General features: G+C 39.2%; 2 protein-coding genes across 4 annotated transcripts; both read right to left on the minus strand.

Moving 5' to 3' along the window:
• Window positions 1-319: 319 nt before the first annotated feature.
• On the minus strand, window positions 320-7,922 carry tcea1 (transcription elongation factor A1). Of its 3 annotated transcripts, none has more exons than XM_023334818.1 (10): window positions 7,701-7,922; window positions 5,870-5,932; window positions 5,660-5,765; window positions 4,695-4,797; window positions 4,437-4,582; window positions 4,294-4,350; window positions 3,866-4,020; window positions 3,610-3,756; window positions 3,281-3,352; window positions 320-1,670 (listed from the first exon to the last, which is right to left on the minus strand). In XM_023334818.1, the coding sequence occupies exons 1-10, from the start codon at window positions 7,773-7,775 to the stop codon at window positions 1,662-1,664; spliced, it is 933 nt and encodes a 310-aa protein (XP_023190586.1). In that variant the 5' UTR covers window positions 7,776-7,922; the 3' UTR covers window positions 320-1,661. The 3 variants fall into 3 exon arrangements, with proteins under 3 accessions (XP_023190586.1, XP_023190585.1, XP_005815099.1); XM_023334817.1 differs by having other exon boundaries at window positions 323-1,670; window positions 3,866-4,015; window positions 4,289-4,350; window positions 4,437-4,585; XM_005815042.3 differs by having other exon boundaries at window positions 454-1,670; window positions 4,437-4,585.
• A 3,338-nt stretch (window positions 7,923-11,260) lies between these two features.
• Window positions 11,261-19,715, minus strand: LOC111608786. Its single transcript, XM_023334880.1, has one exon. It carries the CDS (start codon window positions 18,435-18,437, stop codon window positions 12,534-12,536), a length of 5,904 nt encoding a protein of 1,967 aa, XP_023190648.1. The 5' UTR covers window positions 18,438-19,715; the 3' UTR covers window positions 11,261-12,533.
• Window positions 19,716-20,354: the final 639 nt, after the last annotated feature.

Here is a 20,354-nt window from a genome sequence, read left to right on the forward strand (position 1 = left end):
ATTTTAACACTTCTTCTGGAAGTCAGGTTCATCTTGTCAAAGTAAACAAAGGCATTCACCTTCTTTTTCTGCAGTGACCAACAATGGAATTTAAGTCATTTGTTTATTGATTTTGTAGAAGGAACAAATATGTGTTTAGATGTCAAAAATTTTTATTTAAACCTTTAACAAAGAGCATTGTGGCTGATGTTACTTTCAACATTTTTTTATATCTGCTGATTGTTTCAAAAGTCACTAAAAATATCTTCAGTTTCCTGCATTTCATACTGATTACACAAATTATCACTATAATGTAATACTGAGGAGCTACAAGCACCCATAAGAGGTCTTGTTAAAAAAAAAGTGGGACAGTGCCACATAGGGGACAGAGTAAACATGGAGACGAAACTACTTTGGTTACATAAGTCCACAAGTTATTTATTTCTTGCCTATATGCAAAATATCAATGAAACAGAAGTCTAATAATGCAAATGACCCTGAACACACCAGTCTTGCAGGCTTAACATGTGGAAGGCAGTGTCATGCTGTGGGGATGCTTTTCTTTAGGGAAAGAGGTTGGAGCTGAATAGAGGGTGATGATGTAAGCAGAGGCGGTCCTAGCCTGTTTGGCGCCCTGGGCGAACCACCTTTTTGACGTGTGTTGAGGCAGCGGTGCATTTAAATGTTACAGGACAGTAGCTTTCGAAAACTAAAACTGGACACTCCTGGTTTAAATCAAAACAATAGCCTTGTCAAAGATCGATCAAAAATCAATGTAAGATTCTGTTTGAAAAAAATGAAATACAAATTTCAGTCTCTATTGTCCACGTCACAGTTATGCACTCATAAGTTTCTCTAATCTTAGAACAAGTTCAAAAAAGAAAAGTACAAGGTGCATAAACACTTTTAAAAGATGAGTTATGTGTAACTACAAATGCTCTTTATCGTAACATATTACTGGTCTGGTTTCAGCATGGCTTGTAGAAAGGCAGCAAAGCAGCTCATCAGCACAGAGTGTTTGCACCTGGCAATTACAAAAGCTCCATGAAAGGGGGAACAATTGTATTTTTCCTGATCCAACCAATGACATTATCCAGTCTCTAGACAGATTAATAATATGCATACATCTGCATTCACTTTGAAGTGATGAATATTCTACCAATTACAAAAACATACTCCCACACACTCATACAGAATGTGTGTCCGCTCAGATACTCACAGGCATTATAGCGATAGTAAAGGTTCGCATAGACTATGGAGCATAATAAAAGACAAGCAATTAAAATAACTCCTTTTTAATCAAATGGGTTACACTTTATTGGGAAATTAAATAAAACAATACAATGCTGTGCCGAGAAAGCAAAAACAATATTATCCAAAGTGTTAAAACTACATATAAAAACGCAGATAAAAGAGAATGACACAAGATTCATGGCATATATATGACAGCGAGAAACAACTAATAACAACAGTAAGAGATTTGGAGAGAGGGGCCTTAAGGGAAGTGACAATAAGCTCAATCTATGACCATGATATTTACTCAAACGGTAACCGTAGTGGCATCTTGGATGTTGAGTACAACGCAACCACAGAATACAAAGCTCCGCTCTGCTGCAGGCGGACAGAACCTGGTCCGGGAATTTTGCTACTTGTCGGGAGTGCCGTGGATGACGCCAGCAGATTCAGCAGAACTAGAAGATGAGAAGAAGATTCATTGAGAAACATCACAGATTTTACCAATAACTGTTATTAATAGCAGGTTTAACAAAAGCAACTTGTTTAATGTGCTTTAAGGAAGTCATTTGGAAATGCAAGATTTTGGAAAGACAATCAAGTCATTTTAATAAATGTACAAAAACTTTGTTTATTCTTCAGGTTCTTAGTTGTAAGGTTCTGTGGTGTGTTTGCAGCCTTTCATGATTCTTTAATTTGTCCTTGTGATGGCCTATCCACCTTACTTGTTATATGGAACATGACAAGGTTTTTCAGATATTATCAAGTTGTTTTTTTTTTTTTTAAGTTGAACTAACGAGCTTTTCACAAATTTACATGATACTTTGTATACATTTGGACCTTTCACAGTAGGTCTTAATAGCTTTGGCTACAAATAATAAAGAACTAGCTAATGTTTTTAAATATACTGTACTGTGTAGATATAATAAACAAGTTTTCATGGATTAGTTGCATTAAATTTCCAAAACAGAATGACACTAAAAACACCAGTAATATTTTTATGCCCATTTTTCTTGTCATTAGGCTGAACAGTAGGCTTTTTTTAGGTAGAATTTAAAAATGCTATTTGTGCTAATTTTGATAATTATGGTTCAAGACAATGAAAACCAAAATGTTGCGTCTCAGAAAACTAGAATGCTGAGAGAAAATCATAAATCAGTCATGAAAAGTTGTGTGGAAGGAAAAAGTGTGGTAGGAAAAGGTGCACCAACAACAGGAACAACTGCAGCCTTTGAGTGGACTGTCCAATAAAATCCATTTAAGAATTTGGAGGAGCTTCACAGGGAGTGACCTGAGGGTGAAGTCATTGCAGAAAGAGCTGCTACAGAAGTACCAAGAAAGGGAGCAAAAGCTAGTTCAATGACCATAGTGTTACTGTGCTTGATTGACCAGTAAAGCTTGCCTGACCAGAACCATATGGGGTTTGTTAAGAGGAAGCTGACAAAAACCAGATCAAACAATGAATATGGCCTGAAGGCTGCTGTCAAGGCAACAGCAGAGCCACAGGCTGATCACCTCCATGTCACGCTGCATTGATACAGTAATTCATGCAACAGGAGAACCAACAAGGTTTTAGGTACAAAGAAATAAACATGTATGCCTGACATTTCTCCTTTTTTATTAAGCTTATGTAATTTTCCAGTTTTCTGGTAAACTGAATTTCGGTTTTCACTGTGTAAGTTGTAAGAACTATTTTCTATGTGAAATGAATATAAAAAATAAGCAAGTTTCACTCTCTAAAATGAGTAACAAAATATATTAAACTTTTTTGTAATATTCACATTTTTTTTGTACATTTACCTGTCAGAACAGAAAACAGCACAAGATGTAAATCAAATCAAAATATTTTGTGGACCGATCATAAAGATCCCTTAACCTGCTGGAAAAGTTCCCATGTTGATCTGAGGTGAATGTGTTTAAACTAAATGTGAGATTTCTTTCAGAATGACAAGAACGAATGAATGCAGTGCAAAAACAAAACTGCACAAGTTCAAAAGTGTAATTTAGAGTCAGAAGGAGCTGCAAATGCTAGTTACCTAGACCAGGAAAAACTAATTAATTTGCATACCTTCCATCTATTTCCACACTGCTGGCAGAAGACAAACGTGGTCATCGGTTCATCAGCACTTCGAGTTTGAACCTACAAATCATTCAAGAAAATTGACGCAACTTACTACCAAATATCATGCTTTTAAAATCCCCCTGATTATTCATTCAGAGTAATAAATCAAATAATATAAATAAACACACTTAAATATATTTGATGTATCCTAGTAGCATGCTAAAGTTTACAATACTGCAAATGGGTGCATTGTAACTGGAAATTTGAAATTAAACTTGTCTGCTATTTCATCACAACATACTGTAAATAAAGGCCTTTTCAGAGTTCATCTCTACCTGTGTGTAGGTGCAGTTCTTCCCCTTGCATTTGCCACAGGTAAATAAATCAGTCTGAGTGCCGCCGGTGGTGGCCATCTGGTGGTCCCTGACAGCTTCTTTGGTCAAATTCTTCCTCATTTCCTTCAGCTCGTCACTGGCCATTTCCTAAACAATGACAGCAGAAAAAAAACTTTTAAATATATGTTGTGATTTCTGGTCATTCTATGCGCTGGAATATTAACAACATGGTTAGCACCATCAACAGACACCATACCTCTGCGGTCATCTTGGCCATCCGCTCCGGGGTTACACTCCCGCAGAGCACGGTCCTCCTTAAATTGGGATTTTTCATATCTTTTAGATTCGAGATCCGGCTCCGCACACGGTTCTTATATTTCATGTCTGTGTTCTTAAACTCTTGGAAGATATGTGGGAGCAGGTCAAGGACTTATATTTTGAAGAGGTGAAATTTTCTTTACCTCAGCACAAAACAAGAAGGCCAAAAATGAAAAATGTAATTGAAAATTGTTGAACTTTGAGTGTTTTCTTTTCTTAAAAGAATAAATATGAAGTGGTTCATTGAGTTTGCCACTGAAATGTGTGTCTAAAAAAGGCCATAACACTATTCCCAAATATAGACAAATACATAACAAATGAATCCCTGGAACTGAGCTTCAAATAAAGTGAAAATGTAAAGGATATATTCTTCAATCTGTGCGCCGAGCTCCTCACAATCAGCACCAATGGCAATATGATCCTCTGAAAATGATCAAACATAGCTAACATAAATAAACCAGCAAAACATAACCAAACAACATGACTTGGTGTGCAGTGTTGGGTTATACCTCCAGTCTGCAGAGCACTGGCCAACATCTCTCGGCACTTGAGCCGGATGGAGTCGGAGGTGGTTGGGGCGCGAGGAAAGGAGGTGGTAAACGTGTTGGAAGCGACTTCAGAAGTTTCACTTTTGCTGCTGGAATTACTGCTGGAGCTGCTGCAGAAGTTAGGAGGAAAGCTGGAAATCAATGGAGGCAACAAAGCACTACGACAAAAATAAGAGAAAGTAAAAGGAAATAAAAACATTCAAAACATGTTTCTCTTACCTCTCTTCCTTAGGCTCTGGGCTTCCCTGCGATGGAGAGACGACAGGTGTTGTTTGTTCTTTTCGCTTCTCATCTGGAGCTTTTTCTCCACCTCCAGGCTCATCTGAAGAGTAATTATCCAAGTTTGGAAAATATGAATCTCAAGTATATATTATTAAAAAATATAGAATTCATATTATTAAACAAGGAGTTGACAGCTTCTACATATAGATCCTGGAAATTCCACAAATCAATCTAAAAATATAATCATGATTTATTACTTAAATGTAACAATGATAAATTAACATTGAAAACAAATACATAAATCAAGTCTTACATACTGAACAAGTGAGCTTAAACATGTATATTTATAAAGAATAAATACAATTCAATCTTGTTTACAAGAGCACATCAATTTATTTTATCAATTATATGTCTGATATAACTGATAGCTCAGTGGAGACAATACTTCTGTAAACAAAAGTGATTGGTTTGAAGTGAGCTCTCTGAGAAGACTAGCCAATCAGATGTTAGAGTCTTTTTGACATCCAAATGTAAAAAAAACATGAACTAAAACAATCTTAATAATTGTTTTATTAATTCTATAATAAAACAGGTACTTTAAACTTTCAAGATGTCTTTAAACATACCTACAAATTTTTACTGATCAATTTGACATATAACTGTACAATTAATAAATTGCATAGTTTAAAGTCAGGAAATATCTGGATACATTCATCTGTGCCTTTCAACAATTAATTATGACCTGTACAAGTAATTTATTCATCCATGTCATGTTGGCACCTGTACTATGCCAATTTATTTGCTAGATTTGCTGATGAATTTATTTTTCAGCAGTAAAAAATGTGAACCTCACAATTGTCATGTGTGGAGCTCATTGGTAACGATAACACACTGGACATTCTCAATTTTCTTTTACAATGATTCTTATCAGATCAGCAGGAAACATCAACAATAAAAATTACCCAAAAGCTTCTTCCAAGACTTGATCAAGGACTTGGCGAGAGATGTCACCTCCTCATCTGTGCTTTGCTTGCGGATCGCATTAACAGACATTCCGATTCTGGTGGACTGTTGGGGAAAAAAACAAACAAACAAACAGTAATTTAGACTAAAAACACTGCCTGAATCCACAGAAACAGAAAAATACACATTAACAACAAAAAAAGGCATACCTGGAGCAGCTCCAGAGTCATGGGTACACTCCGCAGCTCTTTCAAGAGATCCAATGCACCAGCCTGCAGAGAAAAGGAGACAAGAGACGTTTGAGTGAAACTTTAATGCATCTAACATTGTTCCTATCTAGTAACTCCATTTCAGTAAAACAGACTCAAAACTATGGGCTACAAAAATTTGATTTCCTGAATTATCTGTGTCGACTCTAAATCATTTTGAAACAAACATACATTACTTTTAATCCTATATTGTGGAAACTATTTTGACAAAGTGTGACTCTGTGTAGAGTTCGGCATAAAGCACTTGGAAATTAGTAGGTTGTTTTATGTTTTGCACATTGTAACTGAACTGTCACAACAAAGATTTATGAAACTGACTCTTTTAGAGTAGACAGACGTCTCATAACAACAGCGAGTATTATTCAAAATATTAGAAGCATTTACCATTAGTAACTCCTACTTAATACTGGTAAAAATTACTCAAAGTTGTATAACAAAAAAAGTCTATGCTTGAATGTAGTTAGGAATGTGGAAATATCAGTGTTACATATAAATTTATTGATATTATAGTGAGAAATTTAAAGTGTGATTTTCTTAAATGTGACAGGGTTAAATACATGATTGATTTTGAATGTGTTACTATTTTTAATTAAATGTTATTTTTCTTATGGTTTTTAATGTGTGTGCATAATTATGTGTGAACACTATGAATAAAAATTATATTAATAATCTATATATTTTAAATAAAAACTTTAACAGTGATATTAAAATAATACAAATTAATATCATTGAAAGAAATCACACTTAAGCAACTGTACTGATGGCAAGGTAAAGTTAAAATTTTATTTTCAAGTCCCTCTGACTGATACATTATCGTGTATAAAATTTTATATTAATGTCAATACAAAAATTTGTTTGTAAAGGTCCCCTTTGGCTTAAAAGATAAACCTAAAATAATGTAAAAATCAGACAAATTAGGTCCAGTGAAGTTTACAACATACAAAACAAATACATAAACAAACTTACGGGTAGTGTGTTTTTAATAGCAACAGCCTATCAACTGAATGCTGCTCTATTAACCAACAAAAGCTGCAAAAACAAAACAAAAATCTAAAGTTTCCTCATTCTTAACTTTCGTTTCAGGGCTAATGTTTTGATATTCCCTTTAAATTACAATTTGGGCTCAACCCGAGGATTCATTTTAAGTTTGCAAGCATTGTTCTCATACTTTAGAGTAATCAGAGTAGTAAATGTTTACATATTAATCTGTAATTGAATTAACAATTTGTTACAGCTTTATAAATGCTTATAACACACAGTAGTAATATTGCATGGATAGTTGCTTGGCGGCTACATATTGAGTGTCCAAGGCGAACTGGGGAAGCTAATTCACACCGTATCAAATGCATATGACTTCTACACAAATTATATTATCTCATCTTATGCTGTATTGTCAAACGAACACTAACTTTTGAATATCACATGGATCATTTATTGATTTTTTTTCACGCTTATGAACCTTACAATGCTCCTTAGGCTGCTAACTGCTAACTTTTTAGTAGCACAAATAAACAGACTGGCAGCAAACAACTTGTTTTTGTCAGCAAACGGGTTAGTTCCAAACTTCATGAATATTAGCTGTGAGCCTTTATGCTGGAGATAGGTGTGAGTAAATTCGCGAAATAAATAACAAGTATTTGCATCAGAAATGTTCTTATTTGCGTGAACTTGCTAGAAGCTAAATTAGCCGCTGCTGAGCTCCATCGTATCCCATTAGCGTCCATGCTAGCACGGTCGGCTAACAGCGTTCATCTCTCTGAGAACATCTCACCCCGTTTTTCTTCTGCGCCATTTTATCCATCTTTTTAGCGATTCTGATTATCTCCTCTTCCTCCTTCTTCCCCATCGTGATTTATCTGACAGAACGGGACAAAAAAGGCGCAAGCGAAAAAGAAAATACGGGACAAAAAAACCACGCCAGTGAGGAAAAAGCGGTAGCGGCGGAGGCGGCAGCGTCAACTTGGCGGACCGGGACCACACAGCGACTGCCCCCGTTGTGTAGCAGGCCTGACTAGAAGATGCCCGCTTGTAAGTTACAAAGTGGAGTTAATCGAGCCAGAAAAATGGATCATGTCGCCATAAGCACACTGAACCAGAAAACATCTTTTATTATTAATTATTATTATTATTATTATTATTATTATTATTATTATTATTATTATTATTATTATTATTATTATTATTTTATCACATAACTTTACTTTTAATAAAACTTCAAAAATGTGTTTCTTTCTACAACCAATAACAATTTCAGCATTTTTTCAGTAATGTACGGAATGCCTTCAGATGGCGCCAAAGCGCAACTTTTTGACACCTGATGAGTTGAGACACGACACGGTATGTTTATTTAAATCTTGCTCACATTTAAAAAGTATTATTTAACCAATTTCTTCTTATCAAAAACCAGCAACTATACACACAAACTAAATGAACCTATTGACACATTAGCACATACTTCTGGAAAAAACAAATATTTTGGCACATTGTGTGTATTGACAAAATGCATGCAGTAGTTGGACTTGAATCAGCTTGGTAAATGATCAAAGATTGTAAGGGGCTTTTAGTAGAATTTGATTTTGGTCCCTACTTTTAACTAAACACATAAGCCACAACGACACCAATGATATTCCTTAAATTGTCCAAGATTGTTGTTGTTTTTTTTGTTTGTTTGTTGTTGTTTTTTTCAATTTTCAGCTGTTTTGCATTTAAGACTCTTAAATTTAATGGTAGAAAGAGAATTGTACAGTGATGTTTGTGCCATTAGTTTAAAATTAGTTTAAAATTGTTGGGATCACAAATTAATTGAGGGGTTTTTAACAAATAAACTTCCTAATGCCATTAAAAAGGATCACCCTTTCAGATTTATTATGTTGTTGCTATTTTTTCTCCCTTTAATGATTCTAATAATCACTGGAATAAATAAAAAATCAAGTCAAATAGATAATTCTGTAATTAGGAGTGGGAGAACCTTTCCAAATCAACCAGGTTTGTAAAGCTAATGGTTGTGAAGTGTTTGTTGTGACAAGCAATGAGCATCACTGTGGAAAGAATTTGGCCTACTCTCTCCAGCATTGGCTTAAATTCAACCATAATGTAGGATTTTCAAAAATGAACTGATTGTTTATAGTCATATCACAGCATGTCACTTATATCTTAGTGCAGACTTACTCCAAAACCTTGCTGTTTATTTTAGCCATTCAGAGGTGGACTTATTGGTGTGCTTTGGATCAGTGTTTTGTTGCATACATCAACAATTATTGATTTAACAAGGCATTTTTCAAATAGTGACAGGACTATTTGGACAGCTTTCTGTTTAGTCAATGAAATCCTAATTTGATAACTGTTTATTAATATTTAGCCACATCATTCTTCACTAAAATGTGTTTGATAATCATCTAAAACTTTTACGTGTGGTAAAAGAGTAAAATCGCAACTTACTTTTTTTTAGATCACACATTTTTTGTGCACAAAAGGCAAAAGTACAAACACATGTCAGTGGTGTTTTGATTGTATAGTGTACTAATACTCTGATGTATATTGTGACTTGTATTGGCTATTAGCTTGGGCCACTCTCACGAGCAGTTCCCACCTTTCAGGATGCTGCACATGTTGGTGGGATTTACCAGCAGATTATGCTCAGTTAGGAACAGATGGGAATTGGCACAAGGCCTGTTACCTGAAAAACAGTGACACAGTGCTCAGTTTCTCATGCAAATACAACATTGGTCCATTCAATTCAAAGGTAAAGTCTAAAAATCTAAAAATCTGTTAAAAAAAAGTATATAATTTACTGTGGGGGCACAGATTATATATTTTATAATCTGAAAATATACATTATTTTCTGATCTTATATTTCAGTATCAACATACTTCCACGATCACAGGTACTAATACAGATACAATGTTTGTCCTGAGGTCTGATTGGGGAATTGCCAGGTAAAACTTCTGCTTAAAGACTTTATTCTGCCTCCTGCTGTCAGCAGGTGCACAAAACCTTCAAACTAATCCCTATTAGGCCTAGACCTCACAAATCTGATTATGGTGGCCGCCTGCAAATTCCGACTAGTTCGAGCCACCCGTGAGATCTGTTGACAACAGTATTGCCATCATTTAACCCAGAAAATGTAATTAATTTCAAGAACAATCACAGTTTTTCTCAAGTTAGCTATCACGTTTTTTCTTTACAAACACGTAAATTCCGTATTTACTTTCGTGTTGGCTTTGAGCACAAACAATAAATTATCAATGAATTGTTTACAGGTAAAATTACAATTAGAAAGTGTTTTTTATACTAAATTTGAAACTGATTTCTCGGACAATTATAAAAATGTGTTTAAATATTAATAATAACAAGTTACATTGTCCCAAACTTGCAAGAAATAAGTAATTAATATTTTGAAATTTAATATGAGTAAAATGTGTTGTTTATTTCCTTTTTATATATATGTAAACATATATATGTATATATATATATATGTATATTTCCTCAACCTTAGGTGCTGATTAAGTGTTAGCAAAGATTAAGCAAATTGGCCATGATGTTGCATGTCCCAAAATAGCCCTCCAACGCAGCTGAGAGGCTTTGATCAGCCGTGGAACACAACAGAGGCAGGTTTTGAATTGTTTTTGCCTTTAAAAAACTAGAAGAAATGCACCTTTTGTGGTAAGTTTTGCTGATTACATCAGTTGATTTGTTAGTTTCCTCACTGGAATTTATCTTATTACTTTGAGATTGCAATCTGTCTTTATGTTTAAGGCATGGAAGGCCTGTGTCCATGTTTGCTTAAAGCTAATGTTGGCAGTAACCGGAGGAGAATTACTGGTTTGGAAAGAAATTAAGTTCCATACTAATAAGCTATAATGTACAAAATAATACATTCTCTTTATATGTATGCATATAATGTCAGATATGTTTACTGTATTAATGCTGACTATCATTATACAGCTTCAGTCCAGAACTACGCTATGTTATGTTTTTGTCTATGATAACATAGACACAAAATAGATTGAAAGCATTAAGGAATTAGTAAGTTTAACATGCTTTGCTGAACATTATGCTAAGGGAACAGCCATAAAAAGTCCTAATTTCCAGTAATAGACTGGAAATTAGTCTACTTATTTCCAGTTAATAATAAAACGTTATTTATATTCTCAATATAAATATTGTTCTTCCTTTATATTGAGAATATATGACAAAATATCAGAAATTGAACCCAACACAAAAAAGTAATTGAAAAAAAAAACCCACAAAAACATTTGTCTATGTTCTCCATCAACTTGATCTTGTTATTGTAACCACTGTTCTAGTTTTCCCCTATGAACAGCGCCCAGATTCTCTGACCTACACTCTATCAACTACCTCACAATGAGAAAATAATGTATTAATTGGCAACAATATATGTAGTGAATAGAGTGCGTAACTGAGCACAAGAGCAAGACTAAGATAGCTATAAGTAAGATCTAAATGCAGTGTGACTGTGACCTTATACTAAAATAAGGAAGGAAGATGGTAAAGTTGAATATGTACCAGTTTAATAAACCGTACTGGTCAGTAATAAACCAAGGGCAATGCACATTAACAGAGCACAGATAACTTTCAGCACCATGGAACAATAGCACAGAAGGTATCCCACCCATTAATTAGATATTAATCGCAGGAAGTGCTACACTCAATATTACAACCCCAATAGATTAGTAATAAGATTTTAAGCACACTTAGTGCAACTGTGCTGTCTCAGAACCAGAACTGTTCAAAACAACCCCTTTAAACAAGTGGTATTCAATAAACAAAAACAATAAAGCTGAATGTATGAAATACAAATACTGTTGGCATCAACCACACTATTCAGTTTCTTGAGTTATTAAAGCAGTCCGTTGGCTTTTCAAACGTTGCAGGCCTGAGGAGACTCTGTTAGCATTCGTCCTCGGAATAGCAGTTCCAATGATGGCGGCTCCCAGAACAACCACGAGGAATGGGTTACTCACCCCACCATGGATTACCAGTTTTAAACGAACGGCAATAAAACTGCTCCAACTTCGGTCCCACCGTCCGTTCCGGCTCACGAGCGTGGTTCGGATCTGCAGCTCCAAAATCCAAGCAAAACGTTGAGCGTGGTCCGGATCCGTGGCTCGAAAAACCAAGCAAAGCGTTCAGGAAAAGTTGGTAGCTCCAAAAGGTTAGCAATAAAAAAAATATAATAGTCCACAACGGCACAGGTCCAACCTCGTCCATGAACGGCCGCAGGCCGACTGACTGACTGTGCGTAGCAGCGGCACGTACACCTCCAGTACCGTTCTCACCCCAGTCCGTCACAACCAATCAAATTGCTTAAACTTGATTTTGCCCTTGACTGACCAGTAAGGTAGAGCCAAGTAAAACTGATGCATTTACTGGCGGTAGTAAATAACAATATGTGAGTGTAAAACACTTACCAAATTAAGAAAACGTGATTACTACTGTTTAAGGGGAGAAAAGAGTGATATATATATAACCTGAGGGGTTACATCCTCCCCCTTCTAAAAGTCCAGATGCCCTCATCGGACTATCTATGCAGAACAAATCAATTTACCCTTAGGTGGCTAAATTACTTGTCAGAAAACCCCAGCTAAACTGCAGGAGGCACACACTGGAACACAGGGGCATGGCTCCTTCTTTCAATGGTGATTCTCACTCCTCGGTGTACTATCACAAATGGCTTGTCGATGGAATGTCCAGGCTTGTCATAACTGAGCCGAATGACTGGTCTAATCTCTCGACGTGACTGATGATCACTGAGGGGCTCTGCACTGCTTTCAGACTGACTAGCCAAAGGGAGCGCTCCCCCAGCTAGACCTGCGTCCGCCACAGGGTCGTCAGGCAGCTGCCTAACCTCTGGTTCCTCCTCAGCCTCTGAGACAGTAATAGCACTCATAGGCTCTGTTGGACAAGCACTGTTTGAAGTTAGTGTTGGGTCTGCAGTGACAGCAGACTCTCTGCGGTTGAAGTGATCTGCAAGGAGATCTAGTGCTTGGGAAACAGACTCTCTTTGAGCAGTGGATAGGTACCACAGATCGTCTTCCTCCGTCTCAGACATGATCTCCTTGTCAGTTCTTTGCATTGCACTGTCATCAGGTCTGTTCGTCTTGGTCTCTGCTGAGGACCTTGTTTCTGGTCGGTGGCACTCTGGTTTCTTTTCATGATCAACAGGAAACCGAACCAGGTGCCCAATAGGTAGTAAATGGTCACGATGCAAGGTTTTGACAATGACTCTGCCCCTTTCTGGCTTTACCTTGTAAACCGGCAGGCTTGGCAATTTTTCAACCACTATATAGGGGCTTGAGCTCCACTTGTCTCCAAGTTTATTCTTGCCAGGTACACCTGTAGCTCGAATAAGTACTCTGTCTCCTGGTCCTAGAACTTGATTTCTTACTCTTGTGTCATAGTATCTTTTGTTGCGCTGGTGGTTCTTGTCTGCAACTTCTTGTGCCAGTTTGTAAGCCTTTTGCAACTCTGCTCTTAGCTTTTCAACATACTGAAGGTAACTTTGGTGGTCTGTGCCATCTGGAGATGTACCAAAGCAAAGGTCAACTGGCAGACGAGCCTCACGACCAAACATAAGGTAGTATGGTGAGTAACTGGTAGCGTCGTTCCGCGTACAATTGTAAGCGTGAACCAGCAAACTGATATGTTGACTCCACTTTTGCTTTTGAGAGGGATTGAGCGTGCCCAGCATAGATAGGAGTGTGCGGTTAAAACGCTCTGGTTGGGGGTCACCCTGGGGGTGATAAGGAGTTGTCCTAGACTTCTTTATGCCCAACATTTGTAGAAGTTCTTTGATTAACCGGCTCTCAAAATCACGCCCCTGATCAGAGTGAATCCTTGCAGGCAGCCCGTAGTGAACAAAGAACTTTTCAACCAAAATCTTGGCAACGGTTGAGGCTTTTTGATCTTTGCTGATGTAGGCCTGGGCGTATCGGGTGAAATGGTCTGTAACAACGAGAACATTGGCCACTCCCTTCGAATCAGGCTCAATAGATAAAAAATCTATGCAGACTAGGTCGAGAGGGCCATTGCTTGTGATTTGGTGTAATGGTGCAGCCCGTCGAGGTAGGGTCTTGCGGGCAACACACCTGCCACAATTCTTGATGTAGTCTGTCACATCGGAGACCATCTTGGGCCAGAAAAATCTGTCTCTCAGTAGCTCAACTGTGCGATCAACTCCAAGGTGCCCTGACTCATCATGAAGAGCCCTGAGTACTTGTGGTCTGAACTGAATTGGGAGAACGAGTTGTAAGTTCTGGAGGCCGGCAGGCCTGGAAACTTTTCGATGCAACAGGCCATCTTTCATCAGGAGTTTTGAACTTTCCTTTTGTAGAAGCAATAAGTCAGGATGTCTGTTGGAGGGCCAGACCGCATCCTGGACTGCTTTCTTGGCAGGACCTATTACAGGATCTAGGTCTTGTGCTTTGGCCAGGTCCAGTTTGCTTAGTCTCTCCAGAGGACTTAACTGCAGGTGAGTAAAACAAGCATATGCATCAGGAACAGCACTCGGTGTGGCCCCCAGTTGGTCAATAAGCCGTTCTGGGTGCTCTGAGGACTTGGTACTGTCCACAGGGTGGAAAAGAGCTTTAACTCCAGAGGGGGGTATTACTCTCCAACCGAGTTCATCACCGATTGCATTTCTGGACAACCAATCAGCATCCACATTATCCCGGCCGGGTTTGTATTGGATGTCAAAGTCGTAAGTGGTAAGTGCGGCTAGCCACCTATGACCAGTTGCGTTCAACTTGGCGGTTGTAAGTACATAAGTGAGGGGGTTATTGTCTGTCCTCACCGTAAAGCGGGCCCCATAAAGATAATCATGGAACTTATCCACGACTGCCCACTTCAACGCCAAGAATTCTAGTTGGTGAACAGGGTAGTTTCTCTCTGACTGACTCAACTTGCGACTAGCAAATGCAACAGGGCGTAAGCCATCAGAGTGTTCCTGATTAAGGACCGCTCCAAGCCCGTCAAGACTGGCATCCACATGAAGGATGTACGGCTTGGTAGGGTCCGCAAAGGCCAAGACTGGGGCATGGGTGAGGCACTGGATAATTTTTCGAAACGCCTCAGTGCATTCTAGCGTCCATCGCTCTCCAAATGACTCAGAAGGGTGATAGTATGGTGTGACAATGCGCTCATTTTTCCTTTGTTTCTTTTGTGTTGGTGGGTAACCCTTTGTAAGATCTGTGAGGGGCCGGACTATGGCAGAATAGTTGGCGATGAACTTGCGGTAATAACCGCAGAACCCTAAAAAGGACTGCAGTGATTTTAGGTTTACTGGAGGTTCCCAATTCGCCACTGCCTTTATCTTGTCAGGGTCTGTTGCGACGCCAGCAGCAGACACGATGTGACCAACGTATTTGACTTGGGGTTGGCAAAATTGACACTTATCAATGGACAGTTTTAACCCTTGTTCTCTCAGGCGATCGAGCACTTTCAGAAGTCGCTCTTCATGCTCTTCCAGAGTACGACCAAACACAATAAGATCATCGAGGTAGACTAGACACTGGAGGAGATTCATATCGCCTACTGCCTTCTCCATTAATCTCTGAAATGTCGCAGGGGCACCTGTGATCCCTTGAGGCATGCGTTCGAATTGGTAGAAACCCAATGGGCAAATGAATGCAGTTTTTTCTTTGTCTTCTTCTGCCATTTCAATTTGGTAATAGCCACTGCGAAGGTCGAGCACAGAGAACCAGCGACTCCCAGTGAGGCAGGCCAAGGCATCGTCTATTCTCGGAAGTGTGTATTGGTCTGGTATGGTTCTGGAATTAAGTGTGCGGTAATCAATGCACATTCGAATTTTGCCAGTTTTCTTTCTTGCGATTACAATTGGGGAGGCGTATGGTGAACGAGATTCTTTAATTATGCCAGCAGCAAGAAGCTCTTGTAAGTGTCGACGGACATCATCAATGTCTGCGGGAGCCAGGCGTCTTACCCGTTCTCGAAATGGTCTAGAATCATTTAGTCGGATGTGGTGTTCAACCCCTTTTGCAAGTCCAACATCCCATTCGGTCAGAGAGAAAACTTCAGGTCGCTCAGCCAACTTTTGTGATAGTTGGACTTTCCAGTTTTCAGGAATGGGGGAGTCACCAAAATTGAAGACTGTCGGGTCAAGTCGTTGGTGGGGTACTTGGCTTGGCTGTATCTGGGTGACTATGTCAGCTTTATGGACATGAGCTATGACCGTGCCTTTAGGAAGGGACTTGGGTTTGGCCGTTTCATTTTTCAGGAACAGAGGGAATTGTTCTGCATCCATGTCCATGGACAAAAGCACACATGAGGGCATTAGCACCCCTGCAGGAAGGGATCTGGTAACAGGTGTCTCAATCACCAGTATGCTGTCCTCCAAAGATTCTGAGCAGGACACTTTACATGTAGCTGTAAGTCCAGAACCAGGGGGTATAGTTAGAGGCCCAGGTCCAACCCATTTCACAAAAGCTGCTGCTCTGTTTGGGGTCACAGGTGACTTTTGGATGGACTGTGTGCACACCCGCATAGTTTGTGCCACCTTGTTGTTCTTTGATGCCCTTTTGGATTGTGGCTCATGAATGAAAGTCCGTGCATTTGTGCCAATAATCACTGGCTGCTGTTCGGGACCATTCGGTTCTGGACAGACTAAAGCCAAGACTGTCCGGGACCCACCTTTTACAATATCCTCAGGAAACTGTATTTGAGCAGCGATAAAACCTTTATAGGGGTAACTGTTCTGGCCAAGGCCCCAAAGGTCTAGACTCGAAATGGGGTGTAATGGTAAGTGGGATAGGTGTTGGGTATACCAGCCCTCAAATACAATAGAAACAGTGGAGCCACTGTCCATTAAGGCATCACAAGGCTGGCCTTCAATAATAATTTGGCCTACTGTTGGTGCCCCAATGAGACCTGTAGGTATCTGGTTGGGTGTGGGAGGACCAATTTGGCTCACAGTGACTTGGCCACCTTTTCTTTCTGGCTCTGAAGACCGTGAGCTGGTTCTCTTTTGACTTTGTTGCAGTTTTTGCATTGACTGAATTAGTTTTCGGATGACCTTGGAAGAGTTTTCAGGACAGGTGCAATTGGTGGCAATGTGGCCATCTTCGCCACAACGGTAACAAAATACATTGGAACCCTCTCTGGCAAACTTTGTGGGTTCTCTATCTTTACGCCAAGAATTTCTTTGGTTCCTTGGCTGAGGTATGGGAGCCGTGGGTGGTGTAGCTTGTTGGCTGAACTGGTGTTGGAGACTAAGAACTTGTTCTTTTAACACATGCATCTCAGGATTAGAACGTGCAGCCACAGCTTGCGGCACTCCTCCAATTAGGTGAGGGCTATCTTGTCCTTTTACTGTTAGCTGCTGTACTTGGCTTCGAAGCTCCTTTATCTGATCCTTGAGGGCATCCATTTCAGAGAGCTTTGGTGCCTTTAGGTCTGCTGCGCCAACTTGTCGCACACTGGTAGTATGCCGCCTTAGCATTTTCTGATCCTCATCTGCACGTACCTCACTTAGCAGTGCCATGAAGGATGGGGGATTGTGAAGTCTTTCTTTTAGCCGCAGCTGCAGCAGCATAATGTCAGATTCAACAGCACCTCGTAACAGCTGCTCAGCTCGTGCACGGTCTCTTAGGGCAGGAGGGACACCACCCTTTTGAACAGCCTTGGTGAGAACTTTCTCCAGCCTTCTAACAAAATCTGAAAGTCTTTCATTTGGGTTTTGCTGCATAGATCTGAAGGCAAAATATAGGTCTTCACCTGATTCTGTGGTGCCAAATACATTTTCAATTGCCTCCAAGAATTTTTGAGGGGGTGTGTCTGGATCATTGCAGCGTATAGCTTGTATTATTTCAAGCGCTGGCCCCTTTACACTCTCAACAATCCTCTTCCGCTTCTCTTTGGCAGAACAATCACATTCATCGAGCATTAATTGTGCCTGCTCCAACCAATTCTCAAGTGTCTCTTCACCAGCAGGGGTGGGAGTAACTCCAGAGAAAACTCGTAGTCGGCGAAATGCATTGTTCTCCTGTGGGGGTCTCACTTTTTCCAACAGTTCTCCAACAGCCCGAATAATAGATGAAGGGTGCTCCTGTTTCAGATTTGACTCTTGGGAAAGCAAGGGCTCAATATCTGCTAATGTTTTTCCTTCACTTTCAAGCAGTCTTTTTAGTTTTATGGCAAACTCGTCTGGTTCTTCCGCAGGTTCAGTAAGCAAAGTTAGCTTCCACGGTAATTCACCCGTGTGGGGGAATATTTCTGGAGGCGCTTTGCTAGGGTCAACTGGATTGCGACACTCACACAGCAGTATGTCAGTTTTCAGTTGAGGGACAGACTTTTGGGCTCGGACACGTACTCTGCCGAAGGCTTTAACTGTCTCCAGTAACTCTTCCACATCCGCAATACTGGTGTCCATGGGAACTCCACTCACGACAACTGCATAAGCTGGATTTACATTTGATTCGCTGCACCAGGTCTGAAGCTCTAACGGTGGTAGTGGGAGGGATGAGTTGGCCATTGTGGTATGATTATAGTTCTTCTAGTCTTGATTGTAGGACAGTTACTCGGTCTAATATCCCAGCGGTGCCTCCATTTATGTAACCACTGTTCTAGTTTTCCCCTATGAACAGCGCCCAGATTCTCTGACCTACACTCTATCAACTACCTCACAATGAGAAAATAATGTATTAATTGGCAACAATATATGTAGTGAATAGAGTGCGTAACTGAGCACAAGAGCAAGACTAAGATAGCTATAAGTAAGATCTAAATGCAGTGTGACTGTGACCTTATACTAAAATAAGGAAGGAAGATGGTAAAGTTGAATATGTACCAGTTTAATAAACCGTACTGGTCAGTAATAAACCAAGGGCAATGCACATTAACAGAGCACAGATAACTTTCAGCACCATGGAACAATAGCACAGAAGGTATCCCACCCATTAATTAGATATTAATCGCAGGAAGTGCTACACTCAATATTACAACCCCAATAGATTAGTAATAAGATTTTAAGCACACTTAGTGCAACTGTGCTGTCTCAGAACCAGAACTGTTCAAAACAACCCCTTTAAACAAGTGGTATTCAATAAACAAAAACAATAAAGCTGAATGTATGAAATACAAATACTGTTGGCATCAACCACACTATTCAGTTTCTTGAGTTATTAAAGCAGTCCGTTGGCTTTTCAAACGTTGCAGGCCTGAGGAGACTCTGTTAGCATTCGTCCTCGGAATAGCAGTTCCAATGATGGCGGCTCCCAGAACAACCACGAGGAATGGGTTACTCACCCCACCATGGATTACCAGTTTTAAACGAACGGCAATAAAACTGCTCCAACTTCGGTCCCACCGTCCGTTCCGGCTCACGAGCGTGGTTCGGATCTGCAGCTCCAAAATCCAAGCAAAACGTTGAGCGTGGTCCGGATCCGTGGCTCGAAAAACCAAGCAAAGCGTTCAGGAAAAGTTGGTAGCTCCAAAAGGTTAGCAATAAAAAAAATATAATAGTCCACAACGGCACAGGTCCAACCTCGTCCATGAACGGCCGCAGGCCGACTGACTGACTGTGCGTAGCAGCGGCACGTACACCTCCAGTACCGTTCTCACCCCAGTCCGTCACAACCAATCAAATTGCTTAAACTTGATTTTGCCCTTGACTGACCAGTAAGGTAGAGCCAAGTAAAACTGATGCATTTACTGGCGGTAGTAAATAACAATATGTGAGTGTAAAACACTTACCAAATTAAGAAAACGTGATTACTACTGTTTAAGGGGAGAAAAGAGTGATATATATATAACCTGAGGGGTTACATTATGATCTTAAGGAATTTGATTTTTGTTGTCCCTTTGTTTTTTGTTTCTGTAAATTTGTCTTTAGTTATTCAGTAATTAGCTCTTTTGCCACTATTATTGTTTAACTAGCCTGTCATTATTTCCCCTGTGTGCCCCCATTGTTTTTTTGTTAGGTGTTCTGTGTTCAATAAGCAATCAGTTCACAATAACTCCTGTTTTATGCTTTAATTTGGGTCTCAACATCAAATTGTGACAAAAAACAGACTTCAGTCAGACACTTGAAAGTACATTACAAGACAAAATAATCAAATTAAACAATGTGTGTATGTATTTCTTAGCAGAAGAAATGCATACCAAATAAATAATAATAAATGTGATACAAGTTTGAAAGATACATAAATGCATTTTAAAACTCTTAAGGCATAACATTACCCTCTCTTAAAACTTAGCTTTGCAAAAGTTTTAAGACATAAAAACTTAGCTTTTAAGTTAAGCTAAGTTTTCGGAAACCTTAGCTTTTAAGAAAGCTAGGTTTAGTAAATAAAAAATCTGTATTCTCCTTTTTAAGAGAATGACTGAGATCTGTTTCCACAAGACAGGGAACTAAAAACTAAACACTGCATAAAGTTTATGAAATTCTGGA

The sequence above is a fragment of the Xiphophorus maculatus genome, chromosome 6 (genome assembly GCF_002775205.1).
Source record: "Xiphophorus maculatus strain JP 163 A chromosome 6, X_maculatus-5.0-male, whole genome shotgun sequence".
Lineage (NCBI taxonomy): Eukaryota > Metazoa > Chordata > Actinopteri > Cyprinodontiformes > Poeciliidae > Xiphophorus > Xiphophorus maculatus.